The sequence below is a fragment of the Silurus aristotelis genome (assembly GCF_946808225.1).
Source record: "Silurus aristotelis genome assembly, chromosome: 14".
Taxonomy (NCBI): domain Eukaryota; kingdom Metazoa; phylum Chordata; class Actinopteri; order Siluriformes; family Siluridae; genus Silurus; species Silurus aristotelis.
Window position 1 is genome coordinate 21,654,881 of NC_139587.1, and position 26,755 is coordinate 21,681,635.

The 26,755-nt window shown below is 39.7% G+C and overlaps 2 protein-coding genes and 1 long non-coding RNA gene across 6 annotated transcripts; 2 read left to right on the forward strand and 1 right to left on the reverse strand.

Annotated features, from left to right (window-relative positions):
* Window positions 1-53: 53 nt before the first annotated feature.
* ubxn1 (UBX domain protein 1) lies at window positions 54-7,006 on the reverse strand. Of its 4 annotated transcripts, none has more exons than XM_083559743.1 (10): window positions 6,913-7,006; window positions 6,294-6,356; window positions 6,149-6,202; window positions 5,953-6,065; window positions 5,703-5,778; window positions 5,417-5,608; window positions 5,276-5,327; window positions 1,688-1,813; window positions 1,436-1,613; window positions 54-387 (listed from the first exon to the last, which is right to left on the reverse strand). In XM_083559743.1, exons 2-10 carry the CDS (start codon window positions 6,350-6,352, stop codon window positions 347-349), a joined length of 891 nt encoding a protein of 296 aa, XP_083415869.1. In that variant the 5' UTR covers window positions 6,353-6,356; window positions 6,913-7,006; the 3' UTR covers window positions 54-346. The 4 variants fall into 4 exon arrangements, with proteins under 4 accessions (XP_083415869.1, XP_083415870.1, XP_083415871.1 ...); XM_083559744.1 differs by having other exon boundaries at window positions 6,294-6,353; window positions 6,913-6,963; XM_083559745.1 differs by having other exon boundaries at window positions 6,793-6,928.
* Window positions 7,007-8,828: 1,822 nt separating this feature from the next.
* LOC310736318 lies at window positions 8,829-9,797 on the forward strand. Its single transcript, XR_014536508.1, has 3 exons — window positions 8,829-8,894; window positions 9,441-9,525; window positions 9,690-9,797. It is a non-coding gene; the product is annotated as an uncharacterized lncRNA (long non-coding RNA).
* Window positions 9,798-13,581: 3,784 nt separating this feature from the next.
* Window positions 13,582-25,132, forward strand: ehd1a (EH-domain containing 1a). The gene is made up of 5 exons (XM_083559741.1): window positions 13,582-14,338; window positions 18,922-19,019; window positions 22,647-23,059; window positions 23,337-23,501; window positions 23,723-25,132. Exons 1-5 carry the CDS (start codon window positions 13,941-13,943, stop codon window positions 24,251-24,253), a joined length of 1,605 nt encoding a protein of 534 aa, XP_083415867.1. The 5' UTR covers window positions 13,582-13,940; the 3' UTR covers window positions 24,254-25,132.
* Window positions 25,133-26,755: the final 1,623 nt, after the last annotated feature.

The window sequence follows — 26,755 nt, forward strand, 5'->3', positions numbered from 1 at the left end:
CGCTTGCCGTCTTTGAGCGGCTCATTCACGACTAAATTGTTTTGTAGCAACTGTAAAGGTTTAGTGTGTTTTTATTTACAGTGGGGCCACAGGCCAAAAAAAAAAATTCAAACATGTCGAGAAATAATACATAGCAGAATCACTGAAAGAAGGATGAGCACTCGAGTGTGTATGTTCACTTATTTTTTGTTGTGGTAGGTGTGAATGTTTTATTGTTGTGTAGAAGCCACAGTCACTGAGTTTGTTTAAATGACCTGTATAAATTCAGTCCATGACTGTAAGCCATTGCGTCTTCTGTTGGTCATATAAGAAGGAGTGGAAGAACGTGGATAAAACTCATTTGACTTTACTTCTTGGTTACCACAAGTACAGCAGAAGGCACCAAACCTGAGGAAAAAGGAAAACAAGCAATGAAAGCCACTGAAAATCTAACTAAAGGAACACAAAAACTCCTATGCCTTTAATAAAAATGGGCCTGGGATATAAAACAATGTGACCACTAACTGAACAAAAGTGATTGGCTCTGGACATCCCTTCTGGGATCAACATGCCATGCATTTCTTGCTTTAGGTTGTCAAACCTGTATTTTAGTGGCGTGCTCTAAGTTATATTGGCTTTATTTTGTTGTTGTATGAAGGTCAGATTTGTATATAAGATGGGCAAAACAGAAAAGAAAATCACTTTGTGAAGTGTTGAACCATCAGAAGCCCTCACAATAGCTTTTATAAATCCTGCTATAAGCATGAGACCGTGATCAAAGGATGATTACTGCTCTTCCAGAAGATTCTCTCTGCTAATGTTTTAATGATGTTGCTGATGTTGGAAAGCATGGTCGTGACACTGTCCAAAACCCCCCAGGTGTTCAATTATCCTGGAGCTTTGGTTGCTTGTGATAGTTGAAACCTACCACGCCCTTCAGGACGAAATGTTTCATCATACAATGGATAAAGCTGATCAGTCTGAAGAATGTTTTCCTGTAAGAGGAGAAGCTGGCAAATGGCTTCATCACATCTGTCTGAAGGCATCTGTACTCATTATGCTTCATCACTCATTCTGCACAACCGTCCTTTCATTTATTACCTCGCTGTACATATATTTTGTGCACCTCTTGGCTACTGGCACAAATACAAACCCTTCCTCTAGTTCTGGTTCATCTACTACAACAGCATTAATGCTTTTCTCCTGAAAATAAAGACCACTGAAGTTCCTTATATGGTATATACGTAGAAACCTCCTTACCTTTTAATAAACTGTAGAAAAGCTGTGGACCGAATGATTTTATACATAAACTACTATAAAAGGTGATGCTGATCAATAAGAACAAAACACTTAAATTACCGTTAGCCGCCAGGTCATTCAAAAACAGCGCTATTTCAAAATGAATACATGTCAGCGCCACACATTCAATTCCACATACTGTATGAATTTTCCTTACCAAGCTCACGTAGAGGTTTCTCCATGTCTAGTTCTGAGTAGACGCGCCGGGGGTACGGGGACAGGAGGGTAAAGTCCTCGCCCTCGGAACTGTTCATCTGTACGTACACTCGCACTGCAGCCAGAGGCTCCTGGGCCTTAAAGACCGCCATCAGCGCAGAGCCGTCTAATAGACGAACCTAACGCAGGAGAGGGGGAGAGCGACATTAGACACGTTACAGACACTAACCTGCTGTAGAGAGAAAGGTCTAACCTGTATCCGACATTCATCATAGTCTTTCTTGGCTGGGGGCGGGCCCTGGTTTTCAGCAGGAGACTGAGGAGTGGCCTCAGAAGAAGGAGATGTCAAGGAAGAGCTACTTGAAGAGCCGCCTCCATACTGTGAGAAGAAGAGACATTTATTCAGCCAGTAGTATAAAAAGGCAACAATGTGTTTAATACTGATGCGTGCGCTACTGGGATCTGTATTAGATCACCAAACAATGAACGAACAAACGAAATATTCAGCAAGAATTTGATATTTGTACATTGGAACCTTGACACCCGCGACCTCGATAGTCGGCGACTTTTCGTTTGGAACCGGACGAAGAGTAACTCGTGAAAAATCTGATAGTTTGTGAGAAGCCATGAGCGGCTTCTCACAAGTTCAGAATTACATTTTAAAACAAAGTTTGTACTAATAAATTACATAAAAATGTTGAAAAACTTTTATGGTATTAGTTTATTTAAAGTAGTTAAAAAAAACATTTATGACAATTTACAATTTATGTTGAGTTTACAGTAATGTACAATTTTTCTTGGAAAAGGAGCCATCAAAAGTAGTCACAACCTCACGTTTTGTTACTCGCGAGGGGTCAGAAACTTAACCCCGACGATTATTGAGGTTGCACTGTATTTTAATTATTTATTAATTTTTTAATCTGTGGCTTTATTGGAAATTATTTTGCCATATTCCTTTTAGCCCCACCCCTTTTCCCTAAAAGAAGACTTCCAGATTATACATGTATTGTATTGTCTAATGATAAAATATTTAATTGCAATTAATCGCATGCTGGGCATGTTAACTAGTGATTAATCACAACTTAATAGCACATTTTGTAATCTGTAATAAATATACCTTCAAATAACACTTTACAAGTTTCTCTAAACAACATGCAAATATGTGTTTATTATCAGTGAACCCGTACCCAACATCATAGATGTTTTCCAAAGAACTTGTTCATGTCTATTAGACACATTGGAGGAAAAAAAGAACACAGAAATACCAGGGTGCCATTACTTCTCTATCTTTGCACTTACACAAGCCTGTTTACCTTTTCAGATGGCAGGGCAGCTCATAAAAATACTCTTGTACATGATTTAGATTATAGTGTTTTAAATTGCATAAATCATTAGGACACTAAATTAAACTTTTGCTATGTTTTCACACAGACGGTTTTGATTGGCGGGTGTGTGCACCATGACGGATTTTAGTGCTGATTTGAGACTTGGCACATCAGTAAAACAAATGTTTAATGATTAAAAATGATTTTTCGTAATGAAGGGTCGTCGTGAATGAAAAAGAAATTGTCAATCGGAACTGCGTGCTGCATTAATCACTCATTTCGACAGACCACTATATTATATTATATTTTATATATACAGTACAGACCAAAAGTTTGGACACACCTTCTCATTCAAAGAGTTTTCTTTATTTTCATGACTATGAAAATTGTAGAGTCACACTGAAGGCATCAAGGGCTATTTGACCAAGAAGGAGAGTGATGGGGTGCTGCGCCAGATGACCTGGCCTCCACAGTCACCGGACCTGAACCCAATCGAGATGGTTTAGGGGTGAGCTGGACCTCACAGTGAAGGCAAAAGGGCCAACAAGTGCCAAGCATCTCTCGGGGAACTCCTTCAAGACTGTTGGAAGACTATTTCAGGTGACTACCTCTTGAAGCTCATCAAGAGAATGTCAAGAGTGTGCAAAGCAGTAATCAAAGCAAAAGGTGGCTACTTTGAAGAACCTACAATATGACATTTTTAAGTTGTTTCACACTTTTTTGTTATGTATATAATTCCATGTGTTAATTCATAGTTTTGATGCCTTCAGTGTGAATCTACAATTTTCATAGTCATGAAAATAAAGAAACCTCTTTGAATGAGGTGTGTCCAAACTTTTGGTCTGTACTGTATATATTTATATATATATATATATATATATATATATATATATATATATATATATATATATATATATATATATATATATATATATACACACACACACACACACACACACTATATTGCCAAAAGTATTCACTCGTCTGCCTTCACATGCAAATGAACTTGAGTAACATCTGATTCTTAATTCATAGGGTTAAATATGATGTTGGCCCAATGCAGCTAGAACAGCTTTAACTCTTCTGGGAAGGTTTTCCACAAGGTTTAGCAGCGTGTTAATTGGAATTTTTTACCATTCTTCCAGAAGTGCATTTGTGAGCTCAGACAGTGATGTTGGACGAGAAGGCCTGGATCGCAGTCTCCGCTCTAATTTATCCCAAAGGTGTTCCATCAGGTTGAGGTCAGGACTCTGTGCAGACCAGTTGAGTTCTTCCACACCAAACTCACTCATCTTTGTCTTTATAGACTTTGCTTTGTGCACTCATGTTGAAACAGGAACGGGGCTGTCCCCAAACTGTTCCCACAAAGTTGGGAGCATGAAATTGTCCAAAATGTCTTGGTATGCTGAAGCATTGAGAGTTCTTTCACTGGAACTAAGGGGCCGAGCCCAACTCCTGAAAAACCCCACATCGTAATTCATCTTCACCAAACTTTACACTTGGCACAATGCAGTCAGACAAGTACTGTTCTCCTGGCAACTGCCAAACCCAGACTCGTCCATCGGACTGCCAGACAGTGAAGCGTGATTCCTCACTCCAGAGAACACGTCTCCACTGCTCTTGAGTCCAGTGGCGGCGTGCTTTACACCACTGCATCCGATGCTTTGCATTGCACTTGGTAATGTAAGGCTTGAATGCAGCTGCTCAACCATGGAGAAATATTCCATAAAGCTCTCTACATACTGTTCTTGAGCTAATCTGAAGGCCACATGAAGTTTGGAGTTCTGGAGCTATTGACCTCTGTGCAACTGTGCGTCTCAACATCCGCTGAGCCTCTCTGTGATTTTACGTGGTCTAACACTTCATAGCTGAGTTGCTGTCGTTCCCAATCGCTTCCACTTCGTAATAAATAGTTGATATCTATCTATATTTATATACACACACATACATGCATATACACACCCACACACCAGGCATAACATTGACATTATACAATTAGTGAGTAAATAACACGATTATCTCTTCATCATGGCACCTGTTTGTGGGTGGGATACATTATGTAGGAAGTAGACATTTGTCCTCAAAGTTGATGTGTTAGATGCAGGAAAAATGGGCAAGCTAGACAACTGGGTCAGAGCATCTCCAAAACTGCAGCTGTTGTGTGGTGTTCCTGGTCTGCAGTGCTCAATATGCATCACAAGTGGTCCAAGGAAGGAACAGTGGTGAACCAGCGACAGGGTCGTGGGCAGCCGAGGCTCACTGATACACGTGGGGAGTGAAGGCTGGCCCATGTGGTCCGATCCAACAGACGAGCAACTGTAGCTCATTGAAGAAGTTACTACTTGTTCTGATAGAAAGGTGTCAGAATACACAGTGCATCCCAGTTCGTTGGATTGTTGGATATATATTGATTGGTGTGTGTGTGTGTGTGTGTATATATAGGTATACACAATGTTGTATGAAAAAAGCACCATAAACCCTAAAATGAAAAAACAGGAAGAGGAAAAAGGAATTACCTTGCGTGCCCGCTCTTCTCTGTCACGTGCAATCTTCTCTTTCACTCTCTGCCTGAAAAGGAAAAAAAAACACCAAATGAGAACAGAAAAGCCTCCCTGTAAAGATCTCCAACACATTTTATAATCCGGTGCTCTCCATACTTGGCCATTCGGTCCTCCATTTTCTCTCTCCTGCGTTGTTCAGCCAGTTGCTTCATTTCATCATCCTGCAGCTTCTGTCGGACCTGCTGCAGCTCCTGGCCCTGTTTCCTCCTCTGTTTCTCCCTCTCCACCTCATCCTGCCGCTCCCTCTCTCGCCTCTCCTCCTGCTTCACCCGCATCAACTCCTCAAGCCTGAGCATCAGTCGAAAGCATCAGCACACCAGAATTTCTTTTCCATGGTTAACACCCTTTTACACCAAATTTAGTCCCTTTTCATGTCACCAACCTTCTAATTTGTTCTTTCTTTTCCTCTTCTGTCATTGGGCGTTTGCCGTCTCCCAGTTCATCCATTAGTTCAGCATCTGGGATTGATACACGAGGAAAACAATCAAATATATTTACGAAACATAAATACATTAATGATTAGTCTGATTTGGGGAAATAATGAGAAATTATTTTTAAATGTGTGTAAAACAAACCTACATTCAAACCCGACATTTAAAACAATGCTGTTACAACTGAACAAAGGGTCTTACCGAGTTCAGAGGCAGGCTCGGCCGGGATCTGTTCTTCCGAAGAGCCTAGAACGTTCTCTTTTGGTGGCACGTACGGCTCGTCTATGTCTGGATCGTTCTCGTGTTCCATCAGCCTGTGGAAGACAATGAGGAGAATGAAACTCCCAGATGTTCTACCATTCTCCTAATGATGCTGAGTTTTCCCATTCCCCCTTACCAGTCCATAGCTCTCTCGATGCCCTGGTTGCCAGTGTGTGCTACAGCCTTCTCCCTTTTCACAGCAACACAGGGGTGAATTATTAGTGCAGGAGAATCAGATAGAATAAAACAGTGGATGATAACCAGCAAAACTGATCACTTACGCCCTGTTTCTGCTGAAGCCCATCTCCAAAAGGCTTTCTAACGTCGTGAACTCCGCCATTCTACTGAAAAATAAAATAGGGTTTAATAAAAAAATATTATATTATAAAATAACCTATTACACATTGCTATGTTTTAGAGCCATCTCGAGCAGCAGGATGTGTGTGTGTGTGTGTGTGTGTGTGTGTGTGTGTGGGCATGATTTTACCCCAAATTAACTAATCTTTCTGCAGTGCACTGTAAAATCTAGCTAAACATACACATTGGATAGCTAATGAAGCCTCATGCATGCTTTGTTAGCAAATTCTGCGAAATGGTTACACTTTGTCCCCCTGATGGCACACTTCATTTGTACTCCTCATCCCAAACATGCTAACAGACAGTGCACCAGCTAGCAGATTAGCCAACCGGCTAAATTGTGCATTGTGATCAAACGTTCAAATTCATAGCCCAACTAGCGTTACACATATAACTCCCCTTGTTACATAAAAATATACTAACCAGCCCAAAACAAAACCATTACACAAAAATGTGCAATGTGTTCATATCACATTAATCACTTATTTGTGTAATAATATATTTATTAGCCATGTTAGCTAGTTTAGCGGTACAGTTGCTTACATAGCAGCTCTCCCGTCCACACACGACTACGGCAAAAGTACAGGGACAAAAAGTCCAAACACGATTTGCTCAGATTGTTTTTTTTTTATGTTTGACATAAAACATACAGTTGTAGTTCATTAAGTTACCTCATTTTAATATATATGTTACCTCATATATATATATATATATATATATATATATATATATATATATATATATATATATATATATATATATATATATATATATATATACACATATATATATATACATGTGTATATATATATATATATATATATATATATATATATATATATATATATATATATATATATATATATATACATATACATGTGTATATGTATATATATATATATATATATATATATATATATATATATATATATATATATATATATATATATATATATATATATATATATATATATAAAATACAAATCTTCCTACTAAACATTTACATTTACACAGTGGTGAATGAAGTCCACAAACCATGAACTTAGGTCAAAGTAGAGATACAGTAGGTAAGATATGACTCCAATAAAAGTGAAAGTGCCCCTCTTAAACCTTCACTTGAGTAAAAGTACAAAATTATTTGCATTCAAATGTACTTAGGCATCCAAAGTACTATGATTTATTATGGTTATAATGTCCCTATTATTAATTTTTTTTACCACAGACTCTTTGCTTAATCAACTTTATGTGAAAAGACTAATGTTAATCTCAGCACACCGATCTATTAATATAATGATATTAATTAGACAAACACTGCTTGATATCTAATAAAATTATTATGAGCCCAAAACCTTCTTTTCAACTAATTGAAAAAATAAATCGCATAAATGTCCATGGGTGTTGTTTAACTCAGGAGTTTCTTCCATCATTTATTCCTTTGACAATGTTCTGCTAGACTGTATGTTGGTGCTTCAGTGAGTAAATACCACCAAAGGGCACTCAAAACAAGTTCGAAACAGAGCTCGTGCTACACACTGATTGGTGGCTTGCTGAGCGCTTGACCACTTAAGTTTTAATCCACTCAAATAAAAAGGAACGACTAATTTTGCAAAATGTAGTAAAGCAAAAAGTAAGATATTTGACTTGGAAATGTAGTGAAGTTCAAGTGAAAGTCTCCACCAATGGAAATACTTAAAATTAGTAACGAATTACATTACTTCATTACTGTGCACTGTTTCATTTACAGCATTTAGCAGACTTGCACTAACACTAAAACTAACACAGGGTTAGTAAGGAGTAAAACGAAGGGCATATTGTATGAGGAAATTAATCACCTATAGTGCTTTTCACACTAGAAATATTTTATCCTGGCAAACAGAATTCTGGGTAAAAGTGTTTCACACTATTTTACACTGTTGCTCATATTTTACCCAGGCCTAACAATTCATCCTGGGTACTATAATCCCTTAATTACATATTTGCAGTGTGACACGTTTGGCACCATGATGTGGGGATAACAACACTAAGCCTGCTTTGGAGCAGGGTCTCATAACCCCTGTGACCACCACACTCAAATGTAGTTCTTCCCCAAACTCAAGAAAGCAGTTAATTGTACAACAGTTAATTTTATACTGTAGCATTGCAATTTCTCTTCACTGGAAGTAAAATAGGCCCAGTTTTGACTTATGATGAGTGTTGACCATGCAAGTCTTTACAAATCAGTTCTTGAAATAGAAATGATTTTGTATAAGAATGAGTGCAATAGTGAAAAGTTTGTACTGTTGAACGGTTTATTTATAAAGGAACATAAAAAAAAATGAAACAATTTCTGATTGGACTGGTGAATTCAGCAAGGTTTAAAGTATTTATTATAAAATCTGTAAACCGGATACAGTATAGGGAGTGGGGCTTGTTACTTATTTATCGTATGTATGTGTAATAATCTACTAACCACTGCAGCACACAGCTAACGGGCAATAAGGAACTCAAGACAGCACACTTCGTGCTGCCTGTCAAAGGTGTTGCAGGTAATGTCTATCCTTTTGATTTTGACTTTGGCCTTTCTTTCAAGATTTTTACCACTAAAAGCTCTGATCACATCTTGAATTTTATGTTATCCATTTTAAAATCAATAGAAACTGTGAATACTGTAAGTAGCTTATATTACTATTATTATAAAAAATTTTCCCACTGTGGGACAAATAAAGGTATTTCCTATCTGATTAGAGTAGAACTGATAAGAACAGGTCATTTGTTCCATTGGAAATGTGTGTAGAAAAAAATGATAAAGTCTTTGTAAAGTAGATGATAAAAGATAACACATTTTTTGTTTGTGTTGAGACTGTTTATTGTAAATTTTACAGTGGAAATACGTAATCTTTTTTTTTTTTTGCCCATATATCGGATAGTTTGCTCTCTAATGTACTTCTGCACAATCCAATATTTTGTTTGTAAACTGTGTGAATCTGAATGTTGCGCAAATTTTTGAAAACGTTTCTTTAACACATTTTAAAGCATGTTGTTACAGGGGGTCAAAGTGTTTCAGTTCAAATTGTTTTATTGTTGCTTTCAAGGAAACAGGGACAGGAGTGGGTAAAGTTCATTGTCCAAGTGCTTGACATACTGAGGGTACAGAACTCATAGGATTGTTAGAAAAAGGTGAGTTGGCTCTATCACAGAAAAGAAATACATATGTAACCATGTTTTTGCTTCTTAATTCAAAATTCATAAACTTAATAAATCTAGCAAGGCAAACATTTATAATGCATTTGGTCAATCTGAATCTCAAAACACCAAGCTTTTCTAATTGTGTTTTTTTTAAGTGTATCAATCTTAATTGCACGTGTACCAGATGACCTTCATCTTAGATCTGCATTTGAAGATGCATTTGCCAGTTTTAACATTCAGATGTGGTGCTTGCTGGATGTAACAGTCTCTCCATATGGAAGACTTCTAAGTTCCAGTGGAGGAGCTGTTACCTGCAGAGAGTCACCAAGATCTTCTCCTACACTATGACAAATAGTAAACAAATAAACTTAATAAAATAAAAAAAAGTTGTTTTTTGTCTTGCTGTGCCTTTTTTTTTTCTTGCTACATTGTTCTTACATGACTCTTTTACTTATATTTGCACTATACTGTTTTATTGTTGTTTGCCATTATTCACCTATTGTAAATTATTCGGATCCTCTGTGATCTACCCATGTCAAAAACATGCCAGCTGGTATATTAACAACTCTAAAGGTGTTTAACATATAAATAAATTATTTCTAAATACACCACATTGTGTCCTGATAAATCAGGTCTGAAAGGGAACGGGCTGTATATAGCCTAAGTGCTTTAGAATGAATGAGAACTCTTTTAAAGTCTTTTAAAATACGTATTTTAAAATGTACACAATGCTATGATTTGCAAGATAAACAAAGTGAAAAAAAAACTGACTGTTCATCTTGTGAGTGTGAGTGTGAATTCATTAAATATATTATTACACACATACTGTATACTAATAATATTTTTCCTGTCAGTGACACATCACTATTATTCATGCTGCATAAGAACTGAAGCTTTATTGCACAATTGTTAGTGCAATGTATCTATTAGTGGATCTTTCATGTTGCTACCTTGTACTGCTGACCTAATTGTTGGACCACACGACCCCGCGGAAAGCAATCTAATTTGTTTACGTGTTGGCTGACAGAAAACTAGAGCTACGTATGTAGCGCAACTCTCACATTTTCTTTATCTATAAACAAAATGTCAAGCAAATAGAACACATGCCTGCGATCGGCAATCACTTGGAAATTTACCAAGTGCGAAAACACCCTGGGTATGAGTGTGTGCAGTGTGCAGTGTGCAGTGTGCACATCCAAGAAACCCATTCAGGATTTATTTCTGCTTTACACTTTCCCCAAATCTCCAAATCCTTTGTAACTCTGATCAGGTTTAAATGGATTGTCAGCTGTGAAGATAAATAAATAAATGGATGAATGAATGAAATAGTAGTTTCACGGTTGCTGCAGCTTCTGCGTGTAGTTTGATATATTTATACAGTGATACAAAGAAATGATACAAAAGGGTGGTTTGGGTCATTAATGAGTCTTGGCTGTCTAATGCGCTTCTTATTGAACTTATTTTACAATGGGAAACAGTTTATTAAAGAGTTCTACATAAAATGGTCTAAACGCAAAATAAGAACTCTTTCTGGTTTCTAAACACCACTTTCTGGTTTCTCCCACCACTTTCTGTCAGCCCTGGAATAAATTAATTCCAGTCCATTTTCATTCCATCCCCACTTTAATTCAGGATCAGTTTACCTCTATTTGGCCAAACATAACTGTGGAGTATTAGCAAATAAAAAGTTAAGAAATAAACCTTTGGCAGGGGTTAGTCTATGAGCAGGACTGGAAAAGAGTGATTCTTTGTGTTTTTTTTACTTTTTAATTTGATTGATTTAAGGTTGATTAAAGTTGCAATGCTGCAAATCCATGTTGGTTTTATGTTCCTTCTAAGAAATGCTTAGGTGTACATAGGTCTGCATATTGGACATTGTGCATCCACAGGTGAATCATTCACGTGTAAATCTTCAGTATGTGTGATTGGTGCCTTGGTGAAGGGTGTGGGGAAAAAACCGAAATGTCACAGTGAAAAATTATTTGGAATAATAAAAACTTGTGCATGTTTTTTTCTTTCAATATAAATAATCTTTGCAACATTTTGAAACTGTGCTAGTATATTTGCATGGGTTGAATTCCCTTTTTTTTTTCCGCAGGCCCACCCCCATGTGCTGCACATGAGATTCAACTTCTACATTACTTTTTAAACAAATAGACTTATCCAAATTAAGTTCTTTGTTGCGTTCTGGTCCATCCTTTGCCCTTAGCAGCGATTTCTTTATTTCAATTTTTTTTGCTGACTTCATCCAAAATGTACACTCTATATTGTATTGGATTCTAAGTGATTCGTTTTCGAATAGCACTTTCAATTCAATCTGCAGCATTTAACCAACACAAAGTGCACACAAATTAAACCGTGCAGATGTGGTTTGCATGTAATTTGCCTTGTGGTCGGGGGCATGCAGCTGTCCCATGCAGCACACAGAAAGCACGTGACGCTGGATTCTGTGGCTCAATCAGTACAAGGGCTTTTTGCATCCTAGGTCTAGGGCGTGTGAGGCGCTGGACAGACAGAGACAGATTTACACTGATATAAACCCCAAAAGACGTTAAATGGTTTAATTCTTAATAACTTGGATTGATTAGGCATTTATTTAATGTTATACAATTAGTACCTGGGCTTTTGCAGGCCCCCATGTGGCAGGGGTAATGGCTGCCTCTCATGCTACTTTTTTTACTGCAGTTTTATCGAAAGCAACAAGCTTTTCCACAGATATGTGAAAGAAGCAACCTAGGCAATCACATGCAAATAAGAGTCTACAAACAGTATATTGGTGAGATTCACACAAACTGTCCCAGGTCATGCTTCCGGCTCAGGCCAGTGTTAAAGGGATTGCACAATCCGAGGTGAGGCAGATGTACCAGCTTCTGCACTTCATTGTGCCTCGCCAGGAATTTACAGACGAACGTCGTGATTTTAGCAATAAAATTGCACTTATGACACAGATCAGAGAGAAAAGACTTTTTACAAAAATGCACTGCCTCATCACTGCCTCACCTGACTGCACGTCTCTGAGGACTGTAAATAGTCAGGCTGTAATCTGTACTAAATCTCAACCCTAAACTAAAACATGACACCACCCTGCTTTGTCTTTAGTTTGTATAATACAGCAACATATGCATTTAATCGTCTTTTGGCGGCTCCTATTAGGGGTTATCCGTCTCCATACCCCCCTGTCCTCTACATCTGCCTCTTTCAAACCAACTACCTGCATGTCTTCCTTCACCACATCTATAAACCTCCTCCTTGGCCTTCCTCTTTTCCCCCTTCCTGGTGGCTCCATCCTCAGGATTCTCCTACCAATGTACCCCATGTCCCTCCTCTGCACATGTCCAAACCATCTCAGTCTACCCTCTCTCACATTGTCTCCAAAACATCCTACATGCGCTGTCCCTCTAATAAACTCATTCCTAGTCCTGTCCATCGTCGTCACTCCCAACGAAAATCTCAACATCTTCAGCACTGCTACCTCCAGCTCCGCCTCCTGTCTTTTACTCAATGCCACTGTCTCTAATCCATACAACATCTCAGGTCTCACCACAGTCCTATAAACTTTCCCTTTCACTCTCGCAGATACTCTTCTATCACAAATCACTCCTGCTATCACTCTTCTCCACCCACTCCACCCTGCCTGCACTCTTTTCTTCACTTCTCTAACACACTCTCCATTACTTTGCACTGTTATGTGTTAAATGATAAAAAAAATAAAAAAAATAAAAAAAAACAGCTAGTATTTGGGCAGGCTGTCAATCAAATATACAAATTGGGATGTCACAGTAGTGTTCTAGTACAGTATATATAATAGTAGTGGCAGGCTACACCTAGGCCTTCAGCGGTGTTCTGTATATCGAAGTAAATTATATATTTAACAATTAAATTGATAAGTAAAACCTATAATATCAATTTAATATGCACGCTATTGTAATTAGTTATGCATAACCCTATCATGAGCCCTGCTGTATGGTCCCTACGAGGCCTATTTATAACGGAAGTGCGCGGTTTAAAAGAAGGACTTTTGTTTTGAAATTAAGTTTTTTTTTCTTTTCCCTCTTCCGCTTTTCCTCCTCCGTACAGTTGGCGCAGTCGCTCCGGGGTTAAATGGTGAGTGTCAGAGCTCCAGCAGCGCGTCTTTCATTTTCATAGAGGAAATCACACTGAATTTCTCTCTCACTCTCTCCAGACTGGACAGAGCTTCACAATCTCGGGCTTTTTTTTTGAAAAACAAAAGAGAAGTGCGTTGCGGCTGAACTTTGCTGATTGATTCGCCGTGTGTTCGCTCGGGGAGGTGACCGGAACACGGGCGGCACCGTCTCAACTTTTCTCACCGCGACTCTCCGCCTGCCTGCACAGCTCGCTTTATTACACGCTTTCTGCAGTAGCCTGGTTCATTAGGAAGCTCCACCATGTTTAGCTGGTCCAGTAGGAACGGAAAGAAAGAGCCGGAGCTTTTTCAAAATGTCTCCGAGGGGCTGAAGCGTCTGTACCGTCATAAGCTCTTCCCTCTGGAGGACACCTACCGCTTCCACGACTTCCACTCCCCGGCGCTTGAGGATGCCGACTTCGATAACAAGCCCATGGTGCTTCTGGTCGGTCAGTATTCCACCGGAAAAACGACCTTCATCCGGCACCTGATGGAGCAGGATTTCCCCGGGATGCGGATCGGACCTGAGCCCACCACGGATTCCTTCATAGCGGTGATGTACGGGGAGCAGGAGGGGGTCATTCCGGGAAACGCTCTGGTGGTGGACCCGAAAAAACCCTTCCGTAAACTTAACGCGTTCGGAAACGCGTTTCTCAACAGGTAAAGATCAACAGCGGCGTGTCCTACACACACACACACACACACACACACACACACACACACTAATCCACCCTCATTACGTTTCTATTAATCAGAGAGTCTGAGGGAAATGTGTAACACGAACTACACGTGATCCATTCTAATCAACTGGGTGATCCTGTGATCTGGATCCTTCTTATTGTGTAACCAGATTTAAGTGTGATCCTGCATTTTGTTTAAAAACTTGATCATTTAATTGTGTGATCTGGTTTAAAACTGGGATCCAGTGAGTTTTAATGGTGTGATCCTGCATTTTATTTATTTATTTTTTAAAACTTAATCGTCCCATTGTGTGATCTGGTTTAACACTGGGATCCAGTTATCATGTAACCAGTTTTAATGATGTGATCCTGCATTTTTGTTTTTACAATTGATCATCTGTGTGATCTGGTTTAACACTGGGATCTGGTTTATCTGTGTGATCTTGTGTGATCTGGTTTAACACTGGGATCCAGTTATAATGTAAACAGTTTTAATAGTGTGCTATTTTATTCTGGTTAAAACTTGGTGATTCTGGCCTGGTTGGACAGTGTGATCTGATTTGACACTATGATTTGGTTGAACATTTAGGGTTGATTGCTGTTATGGCAATAGCGATGCTAATATTCTACCCAAGGTGGCCGTTTTTACACAACCACCCATAAACATTCATTTGGAAAATAGCCCAGTGTTTAAGTGTGTGGGTGGGAGGATATACACTGAGGGGAAAAGGGGTGTAAACTGTATTTTTCTTTGTCACTGGGGTCTCGAACACATACCTGTTTTTTGCCTTTTTAAGATATTATTATAGTATTTGAATTGTATATTTCTTTGTGAAAAATCTGTGTAACCTTAAGTTGTCATGTAATAGTTTGGCTGTTTTTCCCACGAGAGTGTAGATTCGGCTTTGTGTCATGGTCAAGTTGAGTAATTGCCGTATCGTGGAGGTCAAACTTGGTCGAGTTCATTGGTGTTAACCCACAGCAGTGTGTAGGCCAGATGAAGTGGTTTTGGGCCAAGAATGTATTGTTACTCATTTTTCCATTAGGGTGTGTTTGGGATTCATTTCATTGCAATGACATAATGTGGAAAATTACTGACATTCATTGTGTTGCAGCTGGTTTTGATCTATCAAGGACTTATTGGTAAACTCTTGATTTGACCTTGTTGAAGAATAATGTTGCTGAAACAAATTTCAAGGTCTGTTTAAAAGCCTTGACGTGATTGTCACTATGCATGGAGTTCTGTAAAAGCTCATGGTTAGGAGGATTGTGATTCATGTGGGTATGGCAATTCAACCAGCACTCACAGAAACACTTGTGTGGAAACAGATGATGTTATCCAAGATGATTCAAACCCACAATACTCTGTGTAGTGCTGAGATAAAACTCATTTTGTTACAATAACTTTGCTTTTTGAAGTTCTGGGTTTTTGGCATGACTAAAGCCATTCTGTAATGACTAACCGATGATGGAGTGAGACATCATCCATGCCATTTTGATTCATGTTGGTAATAAACCGATCACCTGACCTCCACCCACCTTCAACAGGGGCTTTTACTGACTTTAAACAACTGAAAGTGAAACAGCAAATCAATTGGTCCTTTTCTTCTGGTAGGGGTTTTCCAACCTGCTGCAACTTCAGATGATACAAAAACACCTCAGTTTCATTTTTGGCCCTTGAATAATTGGAGTTAGATTTAACAGTGCTCTAATGTGCATAATGTTTAGTTGTTCTTATAGCCATTTCGGTCACACAAAGAAGGTCAATGGAACTTATGACAACAACCATTTATTTGGTGGCAAACACACACTGTCATGCTTGGTAAATGGTGGGGACGATCCATTCTGTCAAACAAACAGAACCTAGTTTAATATAAAAGTGTGTGTGTGTGTGTGTATATATGTATGTGTGTATATATGTATGTATATATTTATATATATCTCTCACACACACTGACTAATCAAGACGAAGCACACCATGGACTGATATTAGAGTTTCTTATCTGATGAGACAGAATTTCATAACTGCACTTTGTACTTTTTAAGCTAATGTAACACCAAGTTTTCCACAATTACATATTTGGCCTTTTGGTATTTCAAAATAAACTGCATCCTTCTTCTCAGGGACAGCACAGGATTTCACTCTTAAAATGTGTGAATCTGATAAAGAGAACCACTTTTTTTTTTTTTTCTTTTGGGAAACTGACTTTGCAAGATAATGTGCAGATGCCTGTAAGACCGTTACACTAAATATGCTGAAGCAGATTATTTTTCAAGCAAAACAGACCTTGAGGCAGGGGTTAGTTCTTGTTCTGGGTGCTGAACTGTTCCTTTCCCTGACCTTTTATGGAAACACTCCAGAAAGGAAAGTCTGCATCAGCGCTGCGGTGTTAAAGGTCATTCAGAAGGAAGAGTGAAACTGGAATTAGTGTACCTAACCTGTGTTTTTTTTTTTTTCTTTCGTTAATCACGTGTTTGTTTTCCTGTAATTGCTGTTTGGTTCCCATACATGCTTCTCTATTTTTTCTGTAACTAAAAAAAACTTTCTTTTCGGCTTCTCCCGTTAGGGGTCGCCACAGCGGATCCTCCGCACGTTTGATTTGGCACATGTTTTACGCTGGATGCCCTTCCTAACGCAACCCTCCCCAATTTATCCGGGCTTGGGACCGGCACTAAGAGTGGCTGGGGATGGTTCCCTGACCGGGAATCGAACCCTGGTCGCAGCGGTGGGAGCGCTGCATCTTAACCACTAGACCACCAGGGGACCTCTATTTTTTTCTGTCACTTTTTTTCATAAACATTATAGTCGACACAAACAAACCGTTTATAAATTGTTGAGTTTGGGCCTGTGGGATTTATTTTCATGTCAATTTTCTTTTTTTTAAATGACAAAATTTTGCTCTAAAAGCATAAAAAAAACCTTTACTATTATTGCAGGTCGCTATCCTACATGGCTTCCCATTCCCTTCCTTTGTACTTTACAAATGTGCAAATGCGATAAAGCTGAACACGCTACCTAGTGCAACTATGCATAACCCTGTTTTCTGTGTAAACTCAAACCGCTCTCTCTCTCCCCTATTCACCAACAGAGAAGGGCGAGGCCTGATTTGTACTTCTGCGTTAATGCGTATTTTCCTCGCGACTCAATGAATGGGGGATTATGGGTAAACGTGGCACGCAGGAACCTGTTGCTCGCTACCTGAGCCAGGTGTCCGTTGCCCACATGTGCAGTGCTGTTTATCCGCCTGCCTCCCGGTGAATGCTGATTGGTTAACATAGAGTTGTGTTGTCTTGGGTTGTTAACCTGGAACCGCTGTGATAAAATGTCAAACAGCATTCTGTTTAATATTGTTCCAAACAATACAATGTCTTTAGAGTCAACTTGAACGTTTTTCCCACAATAAAGTGCAAACAATCAGCTGTTTCCTCACTGCTTCCCTTATTTTTCTCTTTTATGGTTGTGCTCCTCAAACCGCTCTGCTTTTAAAGCAGCTCACTTAAGAAATGCTTTTCTTTTAAATGAGCTCTTTTCTCCCCCCACAGCTTTGTTTGTTTGTCCAAAGCAAAGTTGATTGTTTTTTTGTCCTATTGCTTTGTTTAGCTTTTTTTTTTTCTCCCCCTCTCTGAATGTTTTCTTTCCCCACCCCCGAGTTTTGGTTTGGTTCCATTCTTGCATTACCTGCAACTGTGAAGGCTTCATCCTGTATGAGCTTGCGCACACTTCCTTCGAGACGCGTTCACACCGCCTTCGACGTTCGCTTTAAAGTGCCGTTCGTGCGACGTCATGGGCGTTGAACGCTCTCTGCCCCTGCACTCGCCCTACTCGCTCTGATTACCCGAGTAAAGCTTACTGTCGTCCCTCCCACTCGAACTTCGAACTCGCTTTCTCTCATCAGGAGGGCTGAGGCTTTTCTGTTTTGCTATTTGGGAGGACGTTCAGATGTTTCTGAAGAATGTTCTGACCACCTCTCGTTTCTTATGACAGCCTGGCATTTGCTTTTGCATGTGAATTTAAAAATAGTGGTGAGGCAAAAGAACAAATGGAGATTTGTATAGAGAGAAACCGAGCCAGAGGGATACCGAGCAGGACAAATAAATGTTTCTATACAGTTACCCCTATGGTTTATCGTAGATAAAATGCTTGTTTTAGAATGCTGTATTAAATGCTCTATTTCTAGAATACAATGAGGACATTTAATTGCAGGAATGTGTTCTCCTAGTCAGTCCAGTAATCTGATTTTATGCATGAACAAAAACTATGCACAAGCTCCTATTTTGTGACAGCATGACTTTTCGTTGTCTCCAAGGACACGTTCGCAGGGAATGACCGTTCACGTTGAATGAACCTTACTGCCGACAGCACAAACGTGGTATAATTTACGTTTATGGAAAAGATTTATAGACTTTTACAGCAGTATTCAGAGTCATGCGATCGAGGTGTGATTGAGGCCTGACAACCAACCTTGTTCAAGCTCATCAGACCTGTTTTAACTCATTTTCATCCTTTTTTTTTTTCTTTCTCCCCCCCTCTTTCTCTCTCTTGGTTGCTGTCTCTTTCTGCAGGTTTATGTGTGCTCAGATGAAGAACCCTGTTCTAGAGAGTATCAGTATCATCGATACCCCAGGCATCCTGTCAGGGGAGAAACAGAGGATAAGCCGAGGTCAGCAACTCCCCTGGGGGACATTTCTCTCTGTACTTCTTTTGTCTTTCTCTTCTCCGAACTCTCAACATTTGGTCTCACGCATGCTATGATTTACTAAGGCTAGTTTACCTGCTTCTATGACGCACCTCTTTTTTTTTTTTTTTTTTTTGGGCCAAATTTTGAAGAGTGCATATCAGTTTTAGAGTCCAACCATCAGTACAACGTAAAAAAAACAAACAAAAGTCGTGTAGCGCAGCAGTGTCCCGTCCTCTGTGACTCTCGGATGACTCTCAAGATCCACGTCATACTGTGTGTAGAAACGTGCAGCATTTTCACCAAACGATAAAGAGGAAGTGGTAACCGAAATAAAGCAGAAGCAAAGGTCTCTGAACTCTACCAACTCGTCGCACACTCCATATGACTAGGACATGCATCTTAAACACTCATGAAGAGGGCACTGCGAGTGAAGTTAAAGCAGATATTAGGCGTAACCGCAGTTTAGACTCCTTCCCTAATTGTCATACAGTAGTGCGATTCAGAGTTATTTATGAGAAACTCGATTTGATGGCAGGAAAAAAAAACCCCTCAAGTTCATTTTTTTTCAGTTGCGGCATGTCTCGCCTCGCACCTGACAATTCGCGCATGCTCTTTTTGTTTTATTTACTTTTACTTATTCGTTTATCGCTCTACCGTGGAAGTCCGTTGTGTGGTGGATCTTTTATATTTGGTTCTGTGAACATTTAATCTGCATAGGAAGCAGCACGTCGTACTTTACATGTTATAAGCTCTTCTTTACACTGCTGCATTCATCTCTATTCGTATAGTGCCATGCTCATCGTTGACACAAAGCAGCTTCACAGAAAGCCGGATGTGAAGTTAGATCCTTAATGAGCAACAGTGACTAGCAAAAACTCCCAGGAGACCCAAAGGAGAAACCGGACTTAAAAGAAAAGCCGCGTTCTTCAGGATGACACCGAATACTGGAATTATCAATCGTTATAATGTGCAGGCACTGAATAGAGAGTAGAGACAAACATTATTCAGTTATATGATGAATAAGTGTCCTGGAATGAGTAGAGAACGTTATTAGGAACAATTGAGTACAAATCAAGCGTATACAGATCAGATTATCCACTGAGCCACTGAAGCAAGGGCGTGTCGCACGTGAACTGGCTTTTTGGGAAATCTTTGAGTTTTGCATAAGGGCAAGGAGACATTTATGCAGATGCCCTCATCCAGAGCGGCTTACATTTTTTATTTTTTTTTTACCTCATTCATACAACTGAGCACCTATTAGGTTAAGGGCCTTGCTCAGGGGCCCAGGAGTAACAGCTTGTTGTGGCTGGGTTTTAACCACTAAGCTACCACTTTTTTAAATGTACTCAAGTTGGTACTGCCTGTTCCTTTAATTGATTAATCTTTGACGAAATCTAATGTCCCTGAACATGAACTTTGGCCCAAAAACAATTTTTTTTTCAAAAATCCTCCAGAGAAACTCCTCGTTTTCTAGGTAGAGTTATGCTGTGATTGATATGGACAGTCCAGTGTTTGGAGCGATTATATATATTTCTTTATAAGTCTTTTAATTTTAATTTTTTTTTTTTAAACTGGATCCCCTCTATGTTCACATTCCTTTGGAAAATATAAAAAATGACGAACACAGTGCTGCATTACTCGCTCAGAGGCATGTGCAAGAGAAATGGAATTTCCATTCCTTTTACTTCAGTGAAGAGGCGCCTCGCTACACATTGGGTTTTGATGTTGCACCAGGCTTGGTTTCCTGTCAGCTAACCCCAACCACATCTGCTATGATTAGTCCTACCCAGAGTTTGGATTCTCTCAGACCTTTTTGAGCTCACTGTAACCCTCAGGAGGAAATGGCGTATTCAGCTGCAGCCGTTTGGGAGCAGACTCTAGCTGACACTGCACATAATCAGTGCTAGCATGGCTGTCTTAAAAAGGCCTGCACTCAAAAGGCCTTTGTGTTCCAGTCTTGCCTGGAGTTAATGTTGTAACTCCATGCTGTTGCTTAGGTTTCCTTGTGATGGCTTTTGTTTATTTATTTATTACAACAGACTAAAGCTAAAACTCATTGCAGCAGACTAATTGTTATTTTAGTATCATCTCCTCCCCACAACATGCTGCTGTTTTAGTGCAGATGAGTCTGTGTGTGAGAGATTTTAGAGTGGGTGTGGGAAGGGTTTGAGGTCTTCAGACTCCATGTGTGAAAGTCACTCAGAGGATTAAGAATGCACAACACACTTAACCTAATAATCATCATCATGTAATCTCAGTAATCACAATGGAAAACACATTAGCTCTCGTGTTAAACGAACGAGAAACCTGTAGAATTATAAATCTTCAGTATGGTTGTTTTTGTATTTTTTTTTTCATTCGTGAGTACCAGTGCCTGTTGGTCATTGTGGTTTTTAAGCATAAACACCATCTGTGAGGGGAAAAAAACATTTAGTCCACAATCTTATCACAACTAATAACAAATTAATCAAAGGAATTAGTTGTTAAATAAATATAGAGAAGTATAAAGATCTGAAAATAAAATGACATTGGTCTGGGCAGCATGCAGTTTTCCCCATTTTGTTCCAGTGGTAAAAATCTGAACCCTACCCTGTTAATGTTATGCCTTAAATCACACCAACTAAGATCTAATATCAGTTTTCTTCGAATCAGTTTTATGTTACGTTAGAAAAGGACATTCTGGTTCTAATAAATAAATAACATTCATGTAGATGTAGTAGGCCTTATGCTTTGGATGCTGCAAATAATATATTTTTGTTATCGTAACGTACTTTATCTGCAAAACATTTAACCATCGCTGATGTAGTGTATAAGCGGCGAGAGCACTCGTCTGCTTTTCTTCATTGGAGACGTGGAGTCAAGTTTGTGTCGGAAAATTAAAAAATCTATTTGGCAGAAAGAAATGTTTCCATTTGAACCCCTGACATGCCCTCATGATGTTTACTTTGCTTTCGTTCTCTCTTTTTCGCTCTCCCTCGCTCTCTTTCTCTTTTTCTCTCACAGACTCACTAACACACACAGATATCTGTGGTAGGCAGAGCCTCTGACTACGTGGCTGTGTTTTTGGCATTAAACACCAACTAAAGTCTTTTCAGATCACATGACAGGACTCCTAATCAAAACCATGATACATTCCCCTTTCTTTATTATCGTATGGCTTACTGCCTTCATGCCTGCTGTCTTCCTGTCACTGGGAAACACATGCTGCATTGTTTTACATGGCTCTGTGCGTTTGCTTTATTGCAAGCCAAATGCAGCACCTCTGCAGCCCATTGTGTTTCTTTGTGCCTCAACTGGTGGCTGTGATTTAGTTATATGATCCTGGGATTTAAGTCCTGGAGGACCACAGCAAAGTTAAGCTTTTCTACTTTCTCTAAGGATTTCAGTGGAATGTACACAGTCTATTGGGTAGTATAGAACTCCAAACATTAGACAATAGAGTACGATTGGGCAAAATGGCAATTATACTTTAAGATATCTTCACGGTACACATTGTACATCATATCACTATATTCTGATCTCTCCAAGTCCTAGAGGAGATGTACGACTGCGTGAAAAGTTCGTGAATGTCTTTTTTTTTTTTTTTTTTTTTTCTCCGACTTATTGCAGGCTACGACTTTGCGGCTGTACTCGAGTGGTTCGCGGAGCGTGTGGACCGCATCATCCTGCTCTTTGATGCCCACAAGCTGGACATCTCTGATGAGTTCTCTGAAGTGATAAAAGCCTTGAAAAACCACGAAGACAAGATGCGTGTGGTGTTGAACAAAGCAGACCAGATCAGCACGCAGCAGCTGATGAGGGTGTACGGTGCCCTCATGTGGTCACTAGGAAAGATCATCAACACCCCGGAGGTGGTGCGGGTCTACATCGGCTCATTCTGGGCTCAGCCTCTCCATGTGCCAGATAACAGGAAGCTGTTTGAGGCTGAGGAGCAAGACCTTTTCCGAGACATCCAGAGTCTTCCACGGAATGCTGCCTTGAGAAAGCTGAACGATCTGATTAAGAGGGCACGTCTTGCCAAGGTATGGAAAATAAGCGTGAGGAATTTAGCCTCTGGTTCATATCACGGAGACTGCTTGCAGAACAGGTGCGAGTGTGGTAGCCCTGTCGTGTTTGCCGTTTCATTCGGCTTAATGTCAACAAGTTCCTACACGAGCCACCAAACCTCGACTGCTTAAACCTTTACCTTATATATCACAAGAGGTGGTGAAACATCATTACGTTATTGTGTTTCACAACCGGTGAGGCAGGAAGTGAGTTTTAATTGTCACATGTGACGACGCTGTTTTATTTCTTCAGGTTCATGCTTACATCATCACCTCTCTGAAGAAGGAAATGCCCAGTGTGTTTGGCAAAGACAACAAGAAGAAAGAACTAATTTCCAACCTTGGTGCCATCTATGAAAAAATAGAGAAGGAACACAACATTTCTCCAGGCGATTTTCCAAACCTCAAGAAGATGCAGGTAATGACATTTGCACATCCACAGAAACAAATTATTTCACTATAGAAAATACCTTAAAGGCAACAAAAAATAAATAAATAGATGAATAGTGAACTGAATAGTTTTACTGAAACTAATCCGCCGTTTGTGTTTAGAAATTGAATTTTAGCGAATATTTCACAATAAAGTATACATTGTTTTTTAAGATTAGTGGTTAGTAAGACTGTTATTCCCCTCTGTAGGAACTCCTGCTTTCCCAAGACTTTGCCAAGTTCCCTGCCCTGAAGCCCAAACTGCTAGAAGCTGTGGAGGACATGCTGGCCAATGACATTGCCAAGCTCATGGCACTTGTGCGCCAGGAAGAGGCAGCTATGCCTTCTCAGGCAGTGAAGGGCGGCGCCTTCGATGGCACCATGAACGGGCCGTTCGGCCACGGTTATGGCGAGGGTGCGGGCGAGGGCATTGATGAGCTTGAGTGGGTTGTAGCCCGTGACAAGCCGTCCTATGACGAAATCTTCTACACTCTTTCACCTATTAATGGCAAGGTGTCGGGGGCTGCCGCCAAGAAGGAGATGCTGAAATCCAAGCTGCCAAATACAGTACTTGGCAAGATCTGGAGCCTGGCTGATGTGGACAAAGATGGATTCCTGGACGACGACGAGTTTGCGCTGGCCAATCATCTGATCAAAGTGAAGCTGGAGGGCTACGAGCTTCCTGGCAAGCTGCCCACTCACCTGGTGCCCCCATCCAAACGTGGGCAAGAACAAGAGTGACATTCTGGAGTGCCCCATTAGCTCTTCAGGCTTTGACTTCCCCAGCCATTCCAGGATTTCTTCCAAATAGTACCGTAGAAGCTTTCATCATTTCACCTCACACCATTTTATTAAAATAAACAGTTTGAGAAACTTATCCAGATGCTGTACATATGGCTTTTCCTCACAAATTTCTTGTAGTCTAAAATAGGTGGCAGTGTTCTATTTTCATTTCTTCTTTTTGGTTCAAGTAATTTGTTTTTTGATCATTTATTTCCTCAGAGCTGTGTTGTTTTTTTTGGTGGCATTTTATTGATGAAAATCCAATCTGGCCTACTTAAACCATTAACATGGGACACTCCACTGGGCTATTCTATGGATTGTATGGACCCGGAATGGCTTTGGATCCAAAGACTGAAGCTGATTTCAGAACAAGAACAACCTGTAAAAGACTTGAGGGGGTTTGAATGTGTATGAAAACACAACGCCACTTTCAGCAGAGGCTTGTTAGAAAAGAATGGAAATGCACTTTGCTGGTACTAAGGCAATAGATGACAGTTTTGGAGGAGCATGGACCAGGAGAAATCAAGGGTGACTAGCAGGGGGGGGGGATTAATGTGAAATATATATATATATTATATACACACAAATAATAAAATATATCCCTATTCTTTGTTTGCAGACGTAACTTATTCTTCTTTAAATCTGTATTTTTATATGTTGAAATTTGACACTATAATGCTTTCTCTTGATTTATGTTCCTGCATATAGTCATGCAGTTTCAGTCTTTTTTTTTTTTTTTAAACAGGTGGTGGGATTTCATATCATTTCAACTTCATCTCCTCCTATAGCTGTCTCTGTTAAAAAAGAATAAATGATGAAAATCCTAATGTTAACCAACTTCCTGTCACAATGTGTTTTTTATTGACTGTGGTAAACTTGTCTTTCAGTAGCAATTCCATCGTGCCACCAACATTCACATACTAAAATGCCAAACATTGGAGCAGTGTGCCAGTAAACTAATATTGTACGGTTAGCTGCCAAGCTCTTTAACTTCCAGTACGTTCATTTAACCTTCCCATTCTCTAAACACTGCTCCATTATTAGCACCATGCCACAGCTTCAAACATACCAAGAAAGTATGTGTCTGCAGAGCACCAAATATGGCAGCTTATGCTGTGTCTGGCTGCATTTCTTTTTTTAATTTCGTCAAAAACAATTGTCAGCTTTGTATTTTAGAACATAGTAGTTTAGAATCTCTCTCTCTCTCCACCATTCACCCTTATGTTGGGACCTGTTTTAGTGCTACTCTGCCATGGCGGAAGATTTTGCCTCGAGTGCAGAGTGCTTGCTGTGCAGTAGCAGTGTTGTCATGGTAGACAGAACATTTTTCCCAAGCTGATGGAATTTTTACTTTCAAGCACTTTGTGACCTTGAAAGTAGTCTCTTGAAATGCAATACATGAATAGACTCAGCTTGGAGTACTCATTTTTTTTAAGGATATCCTATTTGTTGATTGAAAGGTTCTGGCAGAGACAGTAGGCCGAATCTGTTTACTGTCTCTATTTTCTGTGGTTTAAAAGACCGACCTGGAACCTCACTCGCTCATCCAAAGCAACTTTAAAGACATAATTAGATCAAGAATATGATTTTTAACATCATTTAATTGTCCCTGTAAGTTTAAACCCCCAATAAGCAAACCAGTGGTGACTGTGGCATGGAAAACTCCCTGATATGGTATTAGGATAAACAGTTGAAAAGAAATCGTAAAAAGAAAACCAATCTTCATCTAAGTGATGCCAAAAATTCATTTAAGATTGAAGTTATCAATTTTCTGATCAACGGAACACCTGAGTGCGAGTGTTTCTAGCAACTGTAGCCCTAAGCTGTTGAAGCAGAGGGTTTACATTAATTACAGTCCAAATCCATGCTCATGGTTCTTGAGTTTAGCTTTTCACGGTAACCTCATGGCTATTTAGGTTGTTAATGTGGCGCCATCTTCAGCAGCAGCAGCAGCAAGGAGTTTCCAGCTGACAAGAACTCCATCCAGAAGTAGGGCATCAGGATGAATCTGATAAGTCTAGAAAGAAGAAGGGGATATGATCGATATTATCTCATGAGCATGTGGAGCTCGATGAAGAAAGAAAGGAAGAGAAATGGAGCTTGTTATGTATGCTTACTGTCACATAATGGGGATGGGTAGCATGGGTAGAAAAGTGAGTGGAATAAGCAAGCCAGTGGTGACCGTGGCAAGGAAAAACTCCCCAAGATGGCATAAGGAAGAAACCTTGAGAGGAACCAGACTCAAGAGGGGACCCATCCTCATCTGGGTTACACCAAATGTCCATTTATTGCAGATATATGATGTGGGGTGCAGTGATGGTGATAATAAGCAAAATGTAGTCCTGAGTCAATGTAGCAGACTGTTGGCATTAACTACAATCCAAATCCATTCTCAAAGCTCCTGTTCTTACTCTGTAATTTCCTGAAACCACCCAAGCCGTTGATGAGAAACCATCCCCA